The sequence below is a fragment of the Penicillium subrubescens genome (assembly GCF_028828155.1).
Source record: "Penicillium subrubescens strain IBT 31985 chromosome Unknown utg000007l_segment0_segment0, whole genome shotgun sequence".
Taxonomy (NCBI): Eukaryota; Fungi; Ascomycota; class Eurotiomycetes; order Eurotiales; family Aspergillaceae; genus Penicillium; species Penicillium subrubescens.
The window spans coordinates 2,621,400-2,640,009 of record NW_026643157.1 but is presented as its reverse complement, the minus strand read 5'-3'; the positions used below and the strand labels follow the sequence as shown (position 1 = coordinate 2,640,009).

Here is an 18,610-nt window from a genome sequence, read left to right as displayed (position 1 = left end):
CTTTATCCGTTGACGCGCCTTTTCTAATATTCACCTTCGTTCTTACCTTCTTCACGACCTCGACTTGACCGATGGGAGCTCTTCTTGCCCCATCCATACATATGTATCTCTTCTCCTTTCTCTCTACGACTGTTGAATCCTGACCTTGTTCATTTATGACGGAACTTTGTATATATCTTATCTTTCAAAAGAAACAGGGATCGTCTCATTCTTCTGCTTGAGGTAGCATGGATAACGAAGACACCCATGTATATCTACCCTTAAATATCAAATCATCAAATACCTCAATACTTGCTTTACCAGCGCGCATTCCATAATCTCATCTGAAAAAAGGGTAAACTTAGTAGAGATTTTTGCGAAAATAGACCCGGTCAAAGCCATCTTCATGCTTCCTTTCAGTCTCGTAGAAACCCATCTTCGAATATACGCCGAGATTCTCATACATCTTGACATTTGTATAGAGAGTCAGTGCCCGGTAATTCTGCGACCGTGCAAGGTCCTCTGCACCATTCATCAAAACCCGCCCGTATCCATGTCCCTGAGCAGCGGGATGAACCACCAAGTTATCGATCTTGACCGAGTCCGATGACGTATCAAGTTCAAGGACAATTGCCCCGACTAACCGATTCTTCGCCGTTTCCCTCAGGATAAGAACCGTGTGGGTGTGTATGGCTTGATGGTAGTCTTCATCCATTGGGGCTGGCCGCTTGCCGATGCGATCGATGTACTTGGTATATGCGGCGTCAACCATCGATTGGATAATTGGCACATCCTCATTTGTTGCCTTGGTTATGCTCAGATCATCTCTAGATGTGCGGGGCAGCTCGACCATGTTGGGTGGTGATCGCAACGCGATCTTGATCTTGGAGAAAGTGATGCGTACTAGAATACCGAGTTGAAGTCGGCAGAGGCCGATGGAAATGACGGAACAGAATTTTGTGTCGGAATCCTCGTGCCCTGAAGAATACACTTATGGTCGGGGATAGCGACCCTGGGATCGTAAGGTGAGTCAGAATGTGCTTGTCGACCTCCGGTTTTGTGTGGAGTGCCTTGATAGTAACTCCCTAATAAGAATCGGTGTCAACTGATCACATAATGAAAAGATGTCAGATTGAACTCAAAATAATATGGCTTCACTGGGTACGTAGAATCAAAGGAAAGAGAAATACCACACACTATTCGAGTGGACGTGGCTCGATCTTAGTTCACTAACGTAGGTAGCTAGGTAACGTTGATGAGTCTGGGCTTATCTAAGTCATCGGCATTGGACCCGGCTACTCATGCGAATCTAGAGACATTTTAGCACCAGCATATAGGACAATTGATTTGTTTCTAACATCTTATTTCAAAGGAAGACTCACTACATGTGAAACACAAGAGGGTACGTTGTCTCAAGCATTGACACTTCTGACGTATGAGGGGTTAGTGGCTTACTGTGCTTGTATTCTAGGTGAGGGTACAATAAAGCGTATCTGACTGGGCAAAAGCTTACTTAGCTATCTTTAGTTATCTGATTGAACAGAATAGATCTATATCATAATGCCTTTGTCAAATAACTGAAGGAGTATTCTCCTGTTGCATGCCTGTTTCAAGCAACAATCACTGCAGAATAATCACTTTCAAAGCCACGTTGAACAGACTGCTGATAGATAGGCTCCACGGTCCATGATTCAACTCGCAAGAAAAGTAGATCGACGAAGCAGCACAAGTATGACCTGTCTCTGGTAACACCACTCCGTGTTAGCGGCCGATTCCAGAAGATACCCGAACGAGGAACTAGAATGGGTTCACATCTTTGCAAGGGGCTGGGCCTGGGTGGCACGCGATTATTGTCCACTTCGAACATAATTCCAACCGTCCGCGGCATTTTAGCAAGCCTCGATACTCACCAGCAATGTCAGAGTTAATTGAATGACCTAGCTTTCTCTGTCAAGAAAGTTGTGGCCTAAGAGAAATGGGAATAATATCCTGGGCGAATTAAACATGCTTATGCTGAGAGCCGGCCTATCATGCAGATCAGGGGTCTCGCGTTCACGCATCAGTGGGCCTGTCCGACTGGGCTGAGTATCTGAGCCAATCAAGGCGGCTCTGTAGCAAGAATGTAGATTTATTTTGATTTCGAGTTCAGTTCCTGAGCTCGGGCTGCCAAACCGAGCGATGGCAATTATATTTAATGCCCCCTGGCGGTCATTAAAAACGCGTCTGATTTCTCTTCTACCTCGGTCTCCGACATGCTATCCCTACGCTGGAGCGTGTTTCCTATAATTCTAATAGGACTCGTCCTACCAGAATTTGCGATCGCCGAGGATGCCAGTTCGCGTGCCCTTGTAGCTCTCGATACCCTCCAGAACTGGTATAACTCCACAAGCGGTCTTTGGAACACCTGTGGATGGTGGAATGGCGCGAATTGCATGACCGCAATCGCAGACCTGGCCGCAATTGACCCATCTGCGTTAGATACCGCAACCTATGTCTTTGGTAACACGCTACGCATGGCCCCAGCGTACAATCCTCAACCTGGCCCTGAAAACCAAACACAATCACGGTATGCGGGTGCTGCCAATGCTTCGGAATGGCTGGACTCGTCTTATGATGATGATGCTTGGTGGGCGCTGGCTTGGATTGCGGCATACGATGTTACCAACGATGAAACATACCTAGGACTAGCACAGGGCATTTTCTCAAGCTTAGTACGTGCCTAAAATTATGCTCGAGAGCCTTGTCAATAAGGTTCAAGGCTAACGTTTTTTTAGACCAAGGCTTGGGGCACGCCATGTGGAGGTGGGGGCCTGCAATGGAGTACGACGAGTGCCTACGTCAACGCAATTACAAACGAGCTATTTTTCTCCGTTGCTGCACATCTTGCAAATCGTGCTTCATCCGAATCAGAGAGGAATACCTATGTTGAATGGGCGCAGAAAGAGTGGGATTGGTTTGCGGCGCAAGGCTTCATCGGGGCGAATTACACCATCAACGATGGTCTGTTAGAAAATTGTCAAAATAATGGCCAGACAGTGTATGTATCGAAGCCCGTCTCTCATTTGCGCTTCCAGTTATTGGGCTACATGGGTTGTCTAACAATGATCAGGTGGTCCTACAACCAAGGTGTTATTCTTGGCGGCCTTGTTGAGCTCAACAGAGCGGCTCCAAACGACACATACCTGGAATCGGCCAACAAGATCGCCCAAGCCGCGATAAGTACTCTCTCTGACGTAAATATGGTTATTCATGATGTTTGTGAGCCGAATTGCGCCCCGGATGCAACGCAATTCAAAGGAATCTTCATACGCAATCTACATATGCTGCAACAGGTTTCTCCGAATGATATCTACAAGAAGGTAATCGAGGCCTGTGCAAATAGCATTTGGGCCAATGACCGAAACAATCAAAATGAGCTTGGTGTTAATTGGGCTGGTCCATTCGCTTCCGCAGATGCTTCGACTCACAGCTCAGCATTGGACGCGCTTGTCGCTGCGATTGCTATCTGATGGAAGCTATCCTTTAGCAATATTATGTTTCAAGCCTGCATACAACACGCTGCCCTCAGCCTTATAATGGCTATCGTAGTATGCCAAGGTGCCGCAAGTATCATTATAGTGCGCTAGTATGCACCCGATCGAGGCGCCCAAGCAGGTTGGGGTGCACGTCGTCGTTTGACATAGTCGGAGCGGACGAGCATGCTTGGTACCAGATCCAAGCCACCGAGTCTTGCTCCCTGAGGATCCTGAGCCCATAGAGTCAACGCTATGTAGTTGATACCATTGTGGTTGAGGATGTCTTCCGAGACCGGAAACGACTTCTGGGGCCCCAGGTTGTTAACTGGTTTGGTCTCAGTCTCAAGGGCCATTATTGAACGTATGTACAAGATACAATGATGACGACTTACTATACTTTCCATACTGGTATCCGTTGACGTATAGCTGGCAGCGATAATTTAGTCCATTGGGTCTCTGGGACGAATCGCCTGCAGTGGAATTGTTGAACGCAATGCTGAAAGGGACAAACCAGCCATCCGGAATATTGAGGCGAAAGGATGTTGTGTAAAACCCAACGCCGGCTTTTGACAAGCCGCTCTTGAACGGGCTTGATACTTCCCACTCAGAGTCGGGGGGAACTGTGATAGTGATAACCCTGTCTTTTGGTATACATGGCACCTTCGTTTAGTGGCCCGCGGGCCAGATCTCGATACTGCTCACCCCCAAGGTTACCAGTCACTTTCCAAGAGACATCGGTCTGCGCATGGTTGGATAATTGGTATCCGAGAATGCCGTGAGGGAACTTGATGGCATCTGTACCGGGCGCTACCTCATCCTGACCCATATTGTCGATCAATACGGAGAGAATGTGCTGAGTTCCGGAAGACAGGGCTGTCGGAATCGTGAGATTCTGTGTGATCGTGACGTTTGCGCCTGTACCAGGCCACGATTCAAGGAATGTATCATCCAGCCAAACAGAATGACGGAATCCAATTCCTCCTGAGGTTGAGCCAAATGTACGATTCATGCCCATTTGCGGAGAAGTGACCCCGATACAGCAAGGATCCAGTATGGAAGCCATAGCCCATGGCATCCAAATTCGTAGGAGTGTCCTGATCCCAGGGATTGTGGGTGAGGAGTTTGTCGCAGGACTGCCAAGCAGAGTCGTCATATGATGATTTGATTTCCGGGAGTGTGTCTATGTACTTCCACCGCAGATTGGTCAAATCTGGAATGTCAAGCATTGGCGGTTGGTACTCGATAATAGCAGACAATTTGCCCGTTGTTGTGCACGATGTATTCTTTTGCTGTCCATTGAAGACCAATCCTTCCAATTGTCCAACGGGTGTGGAGATGACTTCGATCTTTGTTGTCGTGTTGACATCACCAGACAGCCAGAGCTGCTTGTTGACCAACTTAGCACTACGAACAAGGTAGCCAGCTTTGACGATAACCATCTCCTTAGATGGCGACGAGAAATTCCCGATCGGGTGCGACGCTGGCAGCTCCAACGCCCAGTAGTTGTACGCCTCGTTGCGCCAAACAAGGTATATCTCCAAGTTTGATAACCTGATAACACTGCGATAGCGTCTGACTTGCCAGCGTACAACCCACATTGAGTCTTTCGGGTAGAATGAGACATTGTCTCCCTCGATTATGGCCGGATTTCCAAGATGGCGCGACAGAGCGAACTCGTGTGTTTCGCCAGCACCACCATACAAGACTAAGACTCGAGACGATCCGAGTCCCCTTGCCCATGTGAATATTTCTACTGTCGAATAAATCAGGTTGATGCTGTCCAGATCATAATCTGTGACGTGAAATTTGGAACCGCGCCCGTTGAGGGTCAAGCTGCCTCCGAGCTGAGGAATGCTGATGGTTCCGACACTTGTAGAGACTGCGAGGCTATACTGAGTGTTGTTAAGGGAGCTGAAGTTCGCATGTCTGACCATCTAGAAATTCGTCTGTGTACCATTCCGGAGAAGAGGTGTGACTGCGATTGAAGCCGGTGCTCCATACGAACCGTTGACACCCAACTTCGAAGTTGCTGTCAGATATGCTGGCGAAACCTTCAAAAAGTTTGCTTCCAACTTCTGCTCGCTGTATTCTCTCACCAAATGTCTCGTTCTTCTATGATGGCTGCGCCATAGTCGTAGGAGGTGTCCCCACCATGGTAGCCGAGGTTGCCCCAGTTTGTGCCACCGTACGTCTGTGATGATAAATTAGATACAGAAATCCTGATACGGAGCTCTCGCCGGTTTCCTGACCATATATATGTTAAAAATATTCACGCCAAAGCTATAATTGCTCTTGTAGACCACTCGGGCAGCCTCTGCGTTTACAAGTTCTCCGCACTTGTCTTGAACAACTCCTCCCCTATGGACAGTCCTTGAGCAAACGAGGCATCGAGTCTTGGAAGTAAACAAACTTACCATCCTTCTCCAGAGCCTCCCTAAAATTCAGAAATTGCGAAGGGGGTGCTTGGACTTTCACGCTCGTGAACAACCTGCCAATTATATGGGAACCGGTAAGTCGGCCAAATAGTTGGGTGTGCGCCTGAGAGCCGTTTAGAACCAGACTGTTTTTAACGTTTGAAAATTTCATGAGACTCACAATTATAGCGTAGTCGGTAGGAATCAATTCCGTAGATATCTACCACTCCCAGACCAGATCCTGGCGCCCAGTAGCCCATTGCCACATTATCGTTGACTATGAGTGGAACAGTGATGCCGGCTTCGAGGAGCTGCTTCCCCACGAAGTCCATGTACCTTCGATTCGTTGATGATGGGTAATCGGTCACGCCAGGCCAAGTGGAATACTCGTTCTCGGGCTGCACTAATATCACCAGTCCTCCATGGGTGATTTGAGCCTTTTCAATTATCCGACCCATAGTGTTCATGTAGTTGATGGTTGTGTTGAGATACTCTGGATTGTCTGAGCGGATGGTAGCATTCTTTCGTAGAACCCAACCAGGAATGCCTCCTGCTGAAGTTTCTGCGTTGATGTATGGACCTGGTCGAGCAATGAGGTATATACCTGCTTGGGTAGCAGCGTCGAAGAATTCATCCAGGCTCCATATGCCATCCGTTGAGACGTGACCTGGGTTGCCCTCAACAAAACCCGAGTCCACATAGAAGGAAACTCCCGTAAATCCCATGCTTTTGATTTTTGAAACACATCTAGCCAGAGATCGGGGACAGGTAGACGGAATGGATGAAACTCTCCCGAGAACATCATGATGCGTTCACCGCGAACAAAAATCGAGTGCTTATCCATGTCACCTCCAAACATGTGGGTTAGCTTTGTGAAGCTTTCCCTCCAGAACTCCCGACTTACTAAGTCTTGTAAAGCATCTCTCCTTTGAGATTGATCAAGTGACTTCGACCCGAGTACTATACATGGCATGAAAACAAGCGCCACCCATGTTGCAAAGTCTAGGGTTGAGTCCCAGAGAAGCATCTTGGAAGTCGTCAATATTGTGAGCGAGATAGATATGGGACTAGAAGCCATTCTCCGCTGTTTATTAAAGGAAGCGGATAATTAACCAGTTCTTCACATATCCCCGCATCTCCATATTCTTTTACCCCACGCTTAGCTAGCGGAGTTTTCCCTTCATTTCGGGATGTCTGATTGAAGGAAGATCCCCACGTTAAGCACGTTGGGGCAGGGGTCGGCTAAATTACAGAATTCCAGAACGAAGTCATAGTAACCCCCAAACCAACCTCGGATCATAATGCGCCGAGTTGTGTTTGTTTTCAAGATCGTGCCGAGAGACTCAGGCTAAACAAGCTCACGGCTCATCCACGGATATCGAGGTTCGCTCTAACCATAAGCGTCGGTGACATCATTCGTAGATCACCTTCGCATCTTCATTTCCTCCCCTCTTCCTTTTTGCCCTTCTTCATTATTCCTCAACCCAACAGCTTCTGTGATCTAAGATGGCCGCCCATATCAAACCTCTGATCTTGCATGCCCATGCGACCGGTCCTAATCCTATCAAGATTGCCATTGCATTGGAATCACTCAATATTCCATTCACTGTCAAGAGCTGGGACTTTAGCGATGCTCCCAACAAGGGCGTGAAGAGCGCCGAGTTCCTCAAAATCAACGAGAATGGGCGTGTACCTGCACTCGAGGATCCCAACACGGGTGTCGTCTCCTGGGAATCTGGTGCATGTATGAATTATGTTCGCCGGGTTTACGACACAGGGAACAAGATTGGTCCCTCCGGGGGTTCAGGCCAGGATCTGGTTGATTTTGAAAAATGGGAATATTTCCTGTTGACAACCCTTGGTCCAATGACTGGGCAAGTCAATTGGTTCAGGTCAGTCTGAAGACCCCTATCCTTTCAAGCAAAAGCTGATTCACCATAGACACCATCATACCCAGAAGAACGAGGATGCTCTTCAGCGATACACTGCTCAGACCTATCGATGCTACGATGTTCTAGAGAAACAGTTGCAAAAGTCCGGAGGTATGAGTATACTACCGAGTCGGGTCACCGCGGTTGACTATCATTTCGAGCCGTGGGTGAGACAGCATTCGTTCGCTGGTCTTTCGCTGGACAACTACCCTATGATCCATAAGTGGTTGGGATTGATGCATGCTCGTGAGGAAGTTCAAGAAGCTTATTGTAAAGTTGAGGCTGCCGCGGGTAAGTAACAAGGCCCAGTTAGCGACCTCAGGGCTCTCAGCATCTCTCCGACTCTTGCAGAGCAAAATCTGCTTTCTGCGAGCCAAGAAAAAGTTTCCAATTGTAAATTAGTCTAGTTCATGACTTTGATATCAACATACGAGAATGGTGCATAGACTCTACAATGCTACAACATGGATATTGCACTGTTGACATCGGGAATTTTCTGACCATGGCCTGCACACTGATCGGTCTGTTCCAAGGCTACAAGACTCATTGAATCGGAAGGTAGGTTAAATCCCAATGGGCGTTGGAAATAGCCCGTAAGATAGCATGAAGCACCACTCGAGCATAATACGATCAAGGCGTGATGACGCACAGAACGATTAGTGAAATGACATTCGGAATACTAAATGCAGGGGAAATCTATCAACTTCGAAATCACGACCAATCTGAGACCATAATGAATATGGCAAATCCTGCCAGAATAATCCCGTTTCCGTAAATATTACCTCAAGACCGCCAGGTCGAGGTAATATCTTTGGTTGTTCGCTTCAGGCATAAATATGGATATCTGGCAACCATAACGCTTTCAAATCAACCTTTCCTGCCCCCCAGATTCCCTAGAACCGAATCCACCCACTTCTATCCCATTTGACTTTTGGAACAAGGAAGAGTGTCTAGGTCCAAAACCCGCCCGTTAAGACAAATCCCCGGCATTGCTGCCTCGCAATTTTTGTTTCACACATACAGACACACATACAAGACCCACACGATTGATGTGAGTCATGAGTAAGCGAGGTTTTACTGTTTTAGAACGGTACAGTAGCGGTATCAGGCAGTTCGAGCACCTTAGCTGAAGTTGGTGTTGCTCGGAGAGGTGGTCCCTTCGAATGAGTCGCCGCTCAACGAGGACTGTTCCCCCTCGGACTGTTCGACTGGCACAACCCACTGAGCGACCTGGATATCAAGGCTGTGGGCACGGTGATTGAAGCGACACTGCCAGCTCTTCACGGCCTTGCAGTTTGGCTTCTGGCATAGATGGCCCATGTAACATTTCATGGACCGGCAAGCCCCAGCTCGAGGGCAAGGGTGTTGAAGCAAAATGTATCTGAGTACCTCGATAACGGTGTCAGAGACATCACTATGATCATATTGGCAACTCATGTCGCCACATTCCCCTGAAAGGTGGTAACTGTTGCAGACTTTGTGCTCTTTGGCACGATGGTGATATTCGTCCATGGCATCCGTGGAGGGGTGGGGACAATAGGTGTCGATACGTTCGCCATCCTTATTGACGGCAATGAACTCCTCCGATTTGAGGCTCTTTGGAGGCAGGTGGGTGAAAAGGAACTCCTGCGAGCGGCCCACGATAGTTGGAGTAGACCACGATTTGGTTGGCGATTCATCCGCCGGCTTAGCAGCCAAGGTTTGACCAGGCATGACGTGCTGCTTGATGCACGAATTACCGTACTTGCAGATACCCTGAGAGACTTTAGTAAGAACGGATCAGCAGGCGGGGGAGAGGTGTGATTTCGATACCTTTTGGTAATGTTTGCAAATCGGCTTAGTGCTGCCATTGCCATTCGTGAGAGAAGCCACCTTAGTGTTGACAGTAGTAGTAGTTGGTTTGGTGCTAGCAATAGGTGTAGACTTAAACACCGATGGCAGCTCTCTGATCGGTAAGCCCAGATCTTCGAATTCGCGGTGGAAGGAAGCAGCCCTGATGAGTGTGATGCGATCACTTCTGCCCCTATATGGGGTCAACAAAGAGCCAAATCCAGTATCGTGGCAGCCCGCAAAGTAGATATGCCGGCACTGATTGGAGTCCGCGAAAAGTCGGAACATTTCTGAAGTGAAGTGGCGGTTAGTACTTGCTGTGAAAGCCGATTGTGCGGGGAAATACCTCTGATTTTGAAATCGCTACCCTCTTTCTTTTCGGCCGCATCAACAAAATCAAAGAGATCTTGAGCACGGTTGAAAGCTGAGGTGAAGGGTGCTAGGGATCGTGCTTCGTGACCACATAGACCGGCTCGAGCGAGGGTCTTCGACAAGCCAAGCATATTGGCGTAGACGCGAACCATGATTCGGCATTGATCAGCTTGTATTCCCATTGTAGAATGCATGAGCTCTCTGACCGAGTCGCTCAGTTCGCGGGCTGCGTTAATGCCACCTTCCGCACCGGCTTTGATGAAATGCTCTTTGAACTACCTGAGGTTAGTCTGGGAGAAGTGAAAGAGGTTACCAGGCTCTCTTACAAGGTATCCATCACCGTCAACGAGCACCAGGACGAATGGGTTGCGGTCCTGTCATATTGTCAGCCTTGTCATCAGGCACCCAAAAAAATGTCGAGCTTCGTACCTGACCACGAGCTAGCTTTTTGTATTTCTCTCGGCCTTCCTTCACCTCTTCATAGTCACTTTTGAGGGAGCTGTAGTCCTCCAGGAGGTGCTTGAACTGCTCCAGCACATCTTGGAGAGTGTCGTGGTGCTTTTGGTTTTCCTTTGACAAGGCTCCAAGATGGTTAGTCAGGGAATCTATATCCGAATCACTCAGCATGTTGATCGAGTTATCGGGAAGGCATACGCCTGTCCCACGAAGCAGCAGAGTTCAGCAAGGGCTGTGAACATTCAATCGAGATGCGAAGAAGTTTCAAGAAGCTCAAGAAGCAGAAATTCCTCAGCCTAGAAGTGAGCTAATACGGTGGGGGGAAAGTCAAATTTGTAGCTTCGTGGCAGGCGGTCAAACAAAGTAAGTGGGGGCATCAGGTGATCCCTGCAGAAGTGTATTTTCGTGTTGTCCACAACTTCCTTTCATCTCCATTCAAGACACCAGCCAATGAAACCTGACAACTAATCACTTGAATCAGTCCCCTACCTCCGAACAAAGAATTTTTCTTGCGCTTTGTATGCAAAGTCACCACCAGATCAACGATGGAAGCCTCTCGAAATCTCCAAAGTCCTCCGTGTCGCGAAGGGTGGACTCCACAACGTCAACAAACCTAGGAATACCCGTGTTTACGGCTCTAGCCGCTGTTGAAAGCAGGCCAAAGCAGCCAATCTCACCCTAGCACTAAGGATGCCAATTTTTTAGATATTCTCGACATCCCCGCATGCTTACTTGAGTTAATTGGCGTACATAGTTTGAGGTCAATTCCAGTATCGTGCAGTCAGACGCGATCCACCACATCTTTCGGCATCTGCGCCCGCAGCCCATACTCTCGGACAATCTCTCTTCTCTCTTATAAAAGACCCGGTCTTCTGCCCACACTTTGCCACCGAAATGGAACAAACTGAGATACATCCGATGGCCCGTAGGCAGAAGACGGCTCATTCGGCAGCGTGATGACTTTACAAGGAGCTCTGTCGCTCGCGCTCGAACCCGTCCGAGATAACTGAAAGATGCCAGCCTCATTTTCGTTGAAACCTGCTTCATGTCGATGGGCAAATTTACTGGAGCTCCCATCTTCGGTAGGCTTCAACACGGTCCGTGGGATCTTCCTCTCCATTTATCGCCGATTCCCTGGATGAAGTGGTAAAGGCTCATCGAGCACCCTTGATTAGGAGCCTAGAGCACATACAGGAGCAGCTTCTGCATATTATCGCCCTCGGAAATCCTAGCCTCAAGCGATACAACTTCCTGTCTGCCATCTTGAGTCAGATCCGTGCAATGGAGTCGGGCTGGTCGATCCAACCCGCCATTTACGGGACCGTCAAACAAAGCCTCAAGAAATGCTATTCCTTGCTGCACGCCTCTCATGCAGCCAGTACGCCGCAGGACTCTGTCCAGTCGCTGACTATGGGGACAGACAATCCTCTAAATCCTGATTTGGATGCTTTAGTAAGTATTCTCCCCATTTCTTTTCCCACTGGTATCGCTCCTTTCCACCCTCCGCCCTCAATATGCGAAATTGCCGTCAGACTCACTATTTAGGGCCCTGCCTTGGGATTGGAAATTCCCAGTTTATTCTTTTTCCCGGGCATTATGGATACGTTGAACATAGACGTAAGCAACCAGTGCCAGGCTTGAACCATGCAAGTTATCCAAAGGGAGTATCGCAAGTCTCATGTAAATCAAACAAGAATTGTCCATGCTTCAATACACCCTTCTTCAGCCATCAAACATGCCACCTGTTTGTCAGACAGAAATTGGCCAACCAGCAAGGCAAGATATTATCAGCTATTCCATATCTCCACGCGCCGTAGCGAAGCTATACCATGTATAGGTAGAAAAGTCATGATATGGAATGTTGTAATGGGCATGGGTATTCGGTTAACAACGTATCCGAACTTATCGGGGATTAATTTGCCCTCGTTGTTAATTTCGTGGCTCGAATTTTGCATTGGACAGACAGCTATAGACCATGGACAAAACCCGGCCTCGGTGTTTGTAGGTGGACAGGTTCGGACTTCGGTCTTATCCCGAAGCTACTAAACACTCGCTGGCACCATCAGTTTTCCACTTGACTGTTCAGTCAAAATGATATCTACCTCAATCGTTTCAGCTGCCTATAAAGCTAGTCGTTGAATTTTGTTGACCTTCCTAAACACATTCTGGCCCTGTTGGCCCTCTAGGGGGGTACTCATGGTAACAAAGTCTTGGCAAGGAAGGGGGTGTACAGTAGATGAGATTCTTGTACACCTCCCTAAATAGGTTGAATTTGGACATTTTCTGATCACATCTTGTGAATATTTTAATAAGATTATCTAAACTATCTCTCTATCTAAGGTATTACAGTACTAACACAGGACTTCCCCACACCGAAATCCAAAAGGCCGAACCCGAGCTAAGCCAATTTCGGTATGCAGGATGCCACCATAGCTCATGTGAAAATGACAGTGATCGACAGCCAAGTGCGATTCGGTTACACAACACCGATGCTGGGGGAAGATCGGTTCGCTTTCCGGCACAAGGAGCTAGCCTCGGTTTGCTCATTGACGAAGCTACACATGATCCTGGAAGGACCCGTTCGTAACAGTAAGTTGAGATTTAAACAGTTGGATCCCCCGCGTTCGATCTCCAGATTGTCGTCTTGTCATCTCACTGAAATTGACCCTACGAACACGACGCGATCATGAGATACGTTCTTTTCTCGCTGAGCGCATTTGTGCTCTATGCTATCTTCTACTTCTCGTACATCAATGGTCTTGACGAGCTGGGCCGCAATTCCGTGGCATCCGGAAAGCTCCCTGGCACAGATGCGCCGCTCCGTACAGTCTATACCGGAGTCGAGGCTATCGACCATGTTTTAACTCTTTTGACGACTTTCTTTTATCCATCACTCGATGGCCAAAGCCCTACACTTCTGCTCCACAGTATTTCATTTTCGGGTACCTTTGGCGCTGCTTGGACCCTAGTCGTTTTGGAGTCATGGCGCAAGGGTAACGTGGGAACTATCGCTGCCTAGTAGGTCGCATTCCAATGAAATGCACACACCTGAGCTTGAAAATACTAACGAGTGTCGCAGTCCTGCTATCTTTGGTCTCACAGCCCAACTAATGACTTTCGCCTTCGCGACTCCATTGATCTGCGGTCTCCAACTGGGTTGCTCAGTGACTGCTCGCCTTCCCAATGCGGACAACATTCGAGTACCGCGCGTGGTTCTAGCGGTACTGCCGCTCATGTTCCTGATTGGATACATGGTGCCGACTCAAGCGATGGTGATACCTGCCCCATCTTTGATGTCCATCGATATGAAGCAGATTGCCATTGCAATCTGGCAGCCTTGGCCTGCATATGTGTCCATCCTAACGACGGTGGCCTACTACGTTCTGTCACCCTTCTTCCCGAACAACCACCGAGCGTCCATGTCCGGTCTGCGTTGGGTATACGCATCTGCCTTCGCAAATGCGACCTTGACTCACCTCGTTTCATGGATTGTCTCCCTCGCCACTGTTGCTGTTCCTGGATTGTTCAACGAGCAATATCTGAGTGATCTCCATCCATCCAAGGTCTTTGCTATTCCTCTGCCGTGGTCTGGGGCTAAGGTCGAGACGGTAGCTGAGGGCGTGCACTACTTCTTGCGATGGGATTACCTGATTGGGTCCGCGGGTGTCCTTCTTTGGGCCTTGACTTTGTACAGCGTTGCTCACAAGCAAATCCTGAGCACTGTTTCCTGGCCAGGTCTTTTGGTCAAGGTTGCTGTGTTGACCATTCTGACGGGACCGACTGGCGCTGCCGTGGAATTGATGTGGGAGCGCGACGAGCTGGTTTTCAAGGAGACCGGTGGCTCTCGGCAACAAGCTATCAAGGACAAGAAGTCTCTTTGAAGAATTGGAGAGAACATGCACAGAACTTCCAGGTAAAGTGCCGAGCTACCAGTGGGAATTTAGAGGTTTGATCAAAGCAGATTCCTATTTTCTATGTAAATAGTATATACTGCGATTGAGATGACGCTGATCCTTTCAGACCAAGCTTAGCACACAAAATGGCTATTTCAGTTGGTCGACCACTTTGTATATCTCTCTGACATAGTCGTGGGTGGTTCTTTCATTACCAATGATAACTTCATGCATCTTGTTCATCACATACCCAATAGTCATCCGGCGATCCAGATCCATCAAAATAAAAGAACCACCCCAACCACCCCAAAAGCCGATACGACCCTCTGGGATCCAGGGCAAACTTTGCGGCGAAGGCAGAGCAACACCAAGACCGAAGCGGAAGTAGTGAAACAAGACTGCATCGACTCCGGCAACTTGCTCCTGGAGCATGTCATCAATGGTCTTGGGAGACAGATATTGCTTTCCATCGACGGTGCCATTGAGAGAAACCATGGAGCCAATGCGAGCTAAAGCGCGGGCATTGGAGAAGCCACCTATGCCTCCAATCCCATTTTCTCTAAAGGCTGCAGTGTTGGGAGCCGTGGGGAACGAGGGACTCATAGGTGTCCCTGCGTATGATCTCGCAGCGATGCTGGTGGGATCGATAGCCGGGGGGTGGGCTTGGAGTGAAGGGAACGATATCTGCCGCTCGCGGATACAATTCCTTTGGCAAGCCAAGACGATAGTCCGCGCCCAAGGGGCCCGCTATCTCGTCGACAATGAATTGGTTCAAAGACTTGCCGCTGACACGCCGCACAATCTCGCCGACTAAATGGCCTTGAGAAAGCAGATGGTACCCGTTGAGTTCACCCGGTGTCCACAAGGGGGCCATCTCCGCAAGTTTTGCTGTTGCCCCCTCGATATCCAGAATCTCCTCCAGGGTGATTCCAGGGGCCCAGGCTGAGACTCCAGAAGTGTGGCTTAGGATATGCGAGACTTTGACATCCTCCTTGCCGTTGGCTGCGAACTCTGGCCAGTACGTGGCAACTTTCTCATTGGCGTTGAGCAAACCGCGATCAATAAGGACATTGGCAGCAAGGTTGGTGATGACCTTGGAGGAAGACCATATCACGGTGATAGTATCTTCATCCCAGGGTCGAGTTTTGGTTTCGTCAGCGTGGCCACCCCATATGTCAACGACATTCTTTCCGTCGATGTTGATGCAAAGGGATGCGCCAATTTCGTCTCCACTGGCAAGTCGCTGCTGGAGAAGCTCACGAACTGATTCGAATGCGGGGTCGCAATTACCGTGGACTTCAGCCATGATGAATCTAGGACGAGTTGAATGTGTAGCAAAACGAATTCACAGAAGCAAGATCCTTAATGTTTTGAGACAGGGTTGCGAATAAACTGCCTTTTATATCAGAAATATTGGGAGCCAAATAGGTGAAGTTAATGGCATTGGCAATTGTCGTGGCCCCCTCTTTCTCTCAGAATTGCTGATGATGCCGAGGTGATTGTCAGCTGAGCCCCTATCAGGCAGTCAGCTCCTCGGTCGCACATTGGCAGCGTTGTGTAGTATCGTTGATTCGCTCAAGTTGATGATAAATGCCATCCCAAAACTGAATAATCAAGTTGATGTCCCTGGGGGCTGAGCTTGGTAATAGGGCATCTTCCTTAGTAATGAGAAGGCTCATTGATAAATGCGATCACGTCAATCAGACCGTGAAGAGCATGATGCCCGGCATTTCGCAGTTTAGCCCAGCATAAGAATTCTGGTGGCTGGGAATTGACTATTCTGTTGCTCTAAACTGGCTGACGGCAACAAAAGCTTATAATCCACCTGAAATTCCCCTCCAGGCAATATGGCCCGACTTTGTGTTTTCTTCGTTTCTTCGAGGTAATGAGTGCCGCATGTCCTAACCGCCTTGTGAATTGACAGCCGATGCCGACCAATGACGTCGCGACCTGAATCATACTCGGCATCGCGGGAACGAGAACTCCACCCTACAGCACGATCTGAATCTGGAATCAACTTCTAATTGGCAAATAAAGTACTGTGGATCTTATCTTATTGCCTTGTAGTTTTCCCGCAAATATGTCTAAGGTCTGTACGCTGTTCGATTTCGGATGTTCATACCTTGGCTGTGTCGTGGAACGGATCAACCGGGGAAGACACAACTCGATGACGCTGTAGACAGCAGCCGTAAGGAATGGAAATAAGGAACGAATAACCTAATAATTGGGCCCGACTCTTCCGTCATTCTAGAGTTCAAATAGGTCTTTATTTTTCCCTCTCGTAGAAAATTGCAAGAAGAAAGAAAAAAAGAAGAACGTTTGCTCACTGGGAGATCGTGAGGCATACATCAGATTCCCTGTCATTATGGAGCGTCCCAGCTCTCCTGCCTCTAACTCTCATGAAACCATTAGCAGCGGGAGTGATCCTCTGACCGCGATCGCCACCACCCGAGATCGCGGTGGATCCGAGTTTGAGGCTATTCGCGCGGACACACTGAGTCGTCAGCCTACCAATCTCAACGAGGTCGAACTAGAACGTATCGAAACCTATCGTCTCCAGCACCGCTCAACTGTCGGATCAGGAGTTCCCGTACCCCGCGAAGAATGGCTACCGATGGGTGCTGGGAAACCGTATCCGCCAGCTCTACCGGACCCTGAACAATTTGTGGTGGAGTTTACCGATGCCAATGATCCTCTGCATCCGCAGAACTGGTCCTTGCGCCAGAAGATTATCATATCTGTGGTGTTGGCCTACTCCACATTTGTCTCATCGTTCGCTAGTGCCATCTACTCCTCTGCCGTCGTCGAAATCAGTCCTCATTTTCACATCAGCGCCGAGGTCGCCATCCTCGGCGTGACGCTCTATGTCTTGGGGTTTGCTTCAGGGCCAACCTTGTGGGCTCCAGCAAGTGAGTTGATTGGAAGAAGATGGCCGATCATTGTGGGAGTATTTGGTTATGCTATCTTTACAGTTGGAACTGCAACTAGTAAAGATGTCCAAACTCTCATGTTGACTCGATTCTTCGCGGGGTTTTTTGCCGCCAGCCCAATTGCCATCGTGCCGGCCGTTTTTGCGGATATCTACAACAATCAGACTCGTGGTGTGGCTATCGCAATGTTTGCCATGGCTGTTTTTGTTGGCCCTTTCGCGTCACCTTTCACCGGAGGGTTTATCACGATGTCTTATCTTGGATGGAGATGGACGATGTATATCTCTTGCATCATGGGCTTTTTGTCCACGGTACTATGTCTTTTGTTCCTCAAGGAAACCTATGCACCCGCCATCCTTGTGGAGAAAGCGATTAAGTTGCGCAGACAGACCCACAACTGGGGTATACGGGCGAGGCAGGAGGAGGTCGAGTTGGACTGGGAGGAGTTGATCACAAATAACTTCAGTCGGCCGTTTCGAATGCTCTTCACAGAGCCAATCGTATTTTTGGTATGTTCAATCCGGTTTTTTGGTGGTAAATGAGAACTTCACTAATGATATTGCAGATCTCTCTTTGGATGAGTTTTGTTTATGGACTGATGTATGCTCTTCTCAGTGCATATCCTGTCGTATTTCAAGGAATCCATGGCATGAACCTCGGAGTTGGTAGTCTACCTTTCATTGGTTTGATTATTGGTGAGCTCCTAGCCGGTGGTTACATTCTGCTGGACCAGAAGTCGTATTCGAAAAAGCTAGCGGCCAACAACAATATTCCTATTCCCGAATGGCGACTCCCACCATCTATCCTTGGTGGTATCTGTTTCACCATCGGGTTGTTCTGGTTCGGCTGGACAGGATGGACAAAATCGATACACTGGATGGCACCAACTGCGAGCGGAGTCATCACTGGATTCGGTATCTACGTGATCTTCCTGCAGTGCTTCAACTACCTGATCGACTCATATCTCACCTTGTAAGTCTCCAATATGGCTTTACAGAAATGCACACCACTAACCACATTTCTAGCGCGGCGTCTGTGTTTGCTGCCAACACTATCATTCGATCCGCGGTTGGAGCCGCATTTCCGTTGTTTTCGAAACAAATGTTCAATAACCTAGGGGTGCAATGGGCTGGTACATTGCTCGGATGCCTGGCATTGATCATGGTTCCTATCCCACTCGCATTCATCAAAATTGGCCCCATCCTGAGAAAGAAGTCCAAATTTGCCCCAGCTTTTCCACCTCGTGAAAGCAGGCCTTCAGAGAAGGAGCCAAGGGCATCTGTATAGGGC

At 48.6% G+C, this 18,610-nt stretch overlaps 9 protein-coding genes across 9 annotated transcripts; 5 read left to right on the top strand and 4 right to left on the bottom strand.

Moving 5' to 3' along the window:
* Positions 1-340: 340 nt before the first annotated feature.
* N7473_010725 (GNAT family N-acetyltransferase) lies at positions 341-832 on the bottom strand (the record flags this gene model as incomplete). The annotated part of the gene is made up of 1 exon (XM_057156664.1): positions 341-832. The coding sequence occupies one exon, from the start codon at positions 830-832 to the stop codon at positions 341-343; it is 492 nt and encodes a 163-aa protein (XP_057005319.1).
* Positions 833-2,231: 1,399 nt separating this feature from the next.
* Positions 2,232-3,488, top strand: N7473_010724 (uncharacterized protein; the record flags this gene model as incomplete). The annotated part of the gene is made up of 3 exons (XM_057156663.1): positions 2,232-2,690; positions 2,754-3,016; positions 3,089-3,488. 3 exons carry the CDS (start codon positions 2,232-2,234, stop codon positions 3,486-3,488), a joined length of 1,122 nt encoding a protein of 373 aa, XP_057005318.1.
* Positions 3,489-3,601: 113 nt separating this feature from the next.
* On the bottom strand, positions 3,602-6,633 carry N7473_010723 (uncharacterized protein; the record flags this gene model as incomplete). The annotated part of the gene is made up of 10 exons (XM_057156662.1): positions 3,602-3,819; positions 3,887-4,131; positions 4,190-4,367; positions 4,453-5,386; positions 5,449-5,512; positions 5,591-5,685; positions 5,744-5,852; positions 5,909-5,928; positions 5,983-6,032; positions 6,090-6,633. The coding sequence occupies 10 exons, from the start codon at positions 6,631-6,633 to the stop codon at positions 3,602-3,604; spliced, it is 2,457 nt and encodes an 818-aa protein (XP_057005317.1).
* Positions 6,634-7,414: 781 nt separating this feature from the next.
* On the top strand, positions 7,415-8,138 carry N7473_010722 (glutathione S-transferase family protein; the record flags this gene model as incomplete). The annotated part of the gene is made up of 2 exons (XM_057156661.1): positions 7,415-7,800; positions 7,850-8,138. 2 exons carry the CDS (start codon positions 7,415-7,417, stop codon positions 8,136-8,138), a joined length of 675 nt encoding a protein of 224 aa, XP_057005316.1.
* Positions 8,139-8,961: 823 nt separating this feature from the next.
* Positions 8,962-10,668, bottom strand: N7473_010721 (uncharacterized protein; the record flags this gene model as incomplete). Its single annotated transcript, XM_057156660.1, has 5 exons — positions 8,962-9,594; positions 9,652-9,959; positions 10,016-10,316; positions 10,368-10,415; positions 10,471-10,668. 5 exons carry the CDS (start codon positions 10,666-10,668, stop codon positions 8,962-8,964), a joined length of 1,488 nt encoding a protein of 495 aa, XP_057005315.1.
* A 2,273-nt stretch (positions 10,669-12,941) lies between these two features.
* Positions 12,942-13,156, top strand: N7473_010720 (uncharacterized protein; the record flags this gene model as incomplete). The annotated part of the gene is made up of 2 exons (XM_057156659.1): positions 12,942-13,086; positions 13,107-13,156. 2 exons carry the CDS (start codon positions 12,942-12,944, stop codon positions 13,154-13,156), a joined length of 195 nt encoding a protein of 64 aa, XP_057005314.1.
* Positions 13,157-13,183: 27 nt separating this feature from the next.
* N7473_010719 (uncharacterized protein) lies at positions 13,184-14,378 on the top strand (the record flags this gene model as incomplete). The annotated part of the gene is made up of 2 exons (XM_057156658.1): positions 13,184-13,515; positions 13,577-14,378. 2 exons carry the CDS (start codon positions 13,184-13,186, stop codon positions 14,376-14,378), a joined length of 1,134 nt encoding a protein of 377 aa, XP_057005313.1.
* Positions 14,379-14,540: 162 nt separating this feature from the next.
* N7473_010718 (serine hydrolase domain-containing protein) lies at positions 14,541-15,696 on the bottom strand (the record flags this gene model as incomplete). The annotated part of the gene is made up of 2 exons (XM_057156657.1): positions 14,541-15,024; positions 15,092-15,696. 2 exons carry the CDS (start codon positions 15,694-15,696, stop codon positions 14,541-14,543), a joined length of 1,089 nt encoding a protein of 362 aa, XP_057005312.1.
* Positions 15,697-16,641: 945 nt separating this feature from the next.
* On the top strand, positions 16,642-18,607 carry N7473_010717 (MFS transporter; the record flags this gene model as incomplete). The annotated part of the gene is made up of 3 exons (XM_057156656.1): positions 16,642-17,829; positions 17,886-18,292; positions 18,346-18,607. Coding segments are annotated over 3 exons (1,857 nt in total), but the record flags the coding sequence as incomplete, so codon positions are not given.
* Between the last annotated feature and the right edge of the window lie 3 nt (positions 18,608-18,610).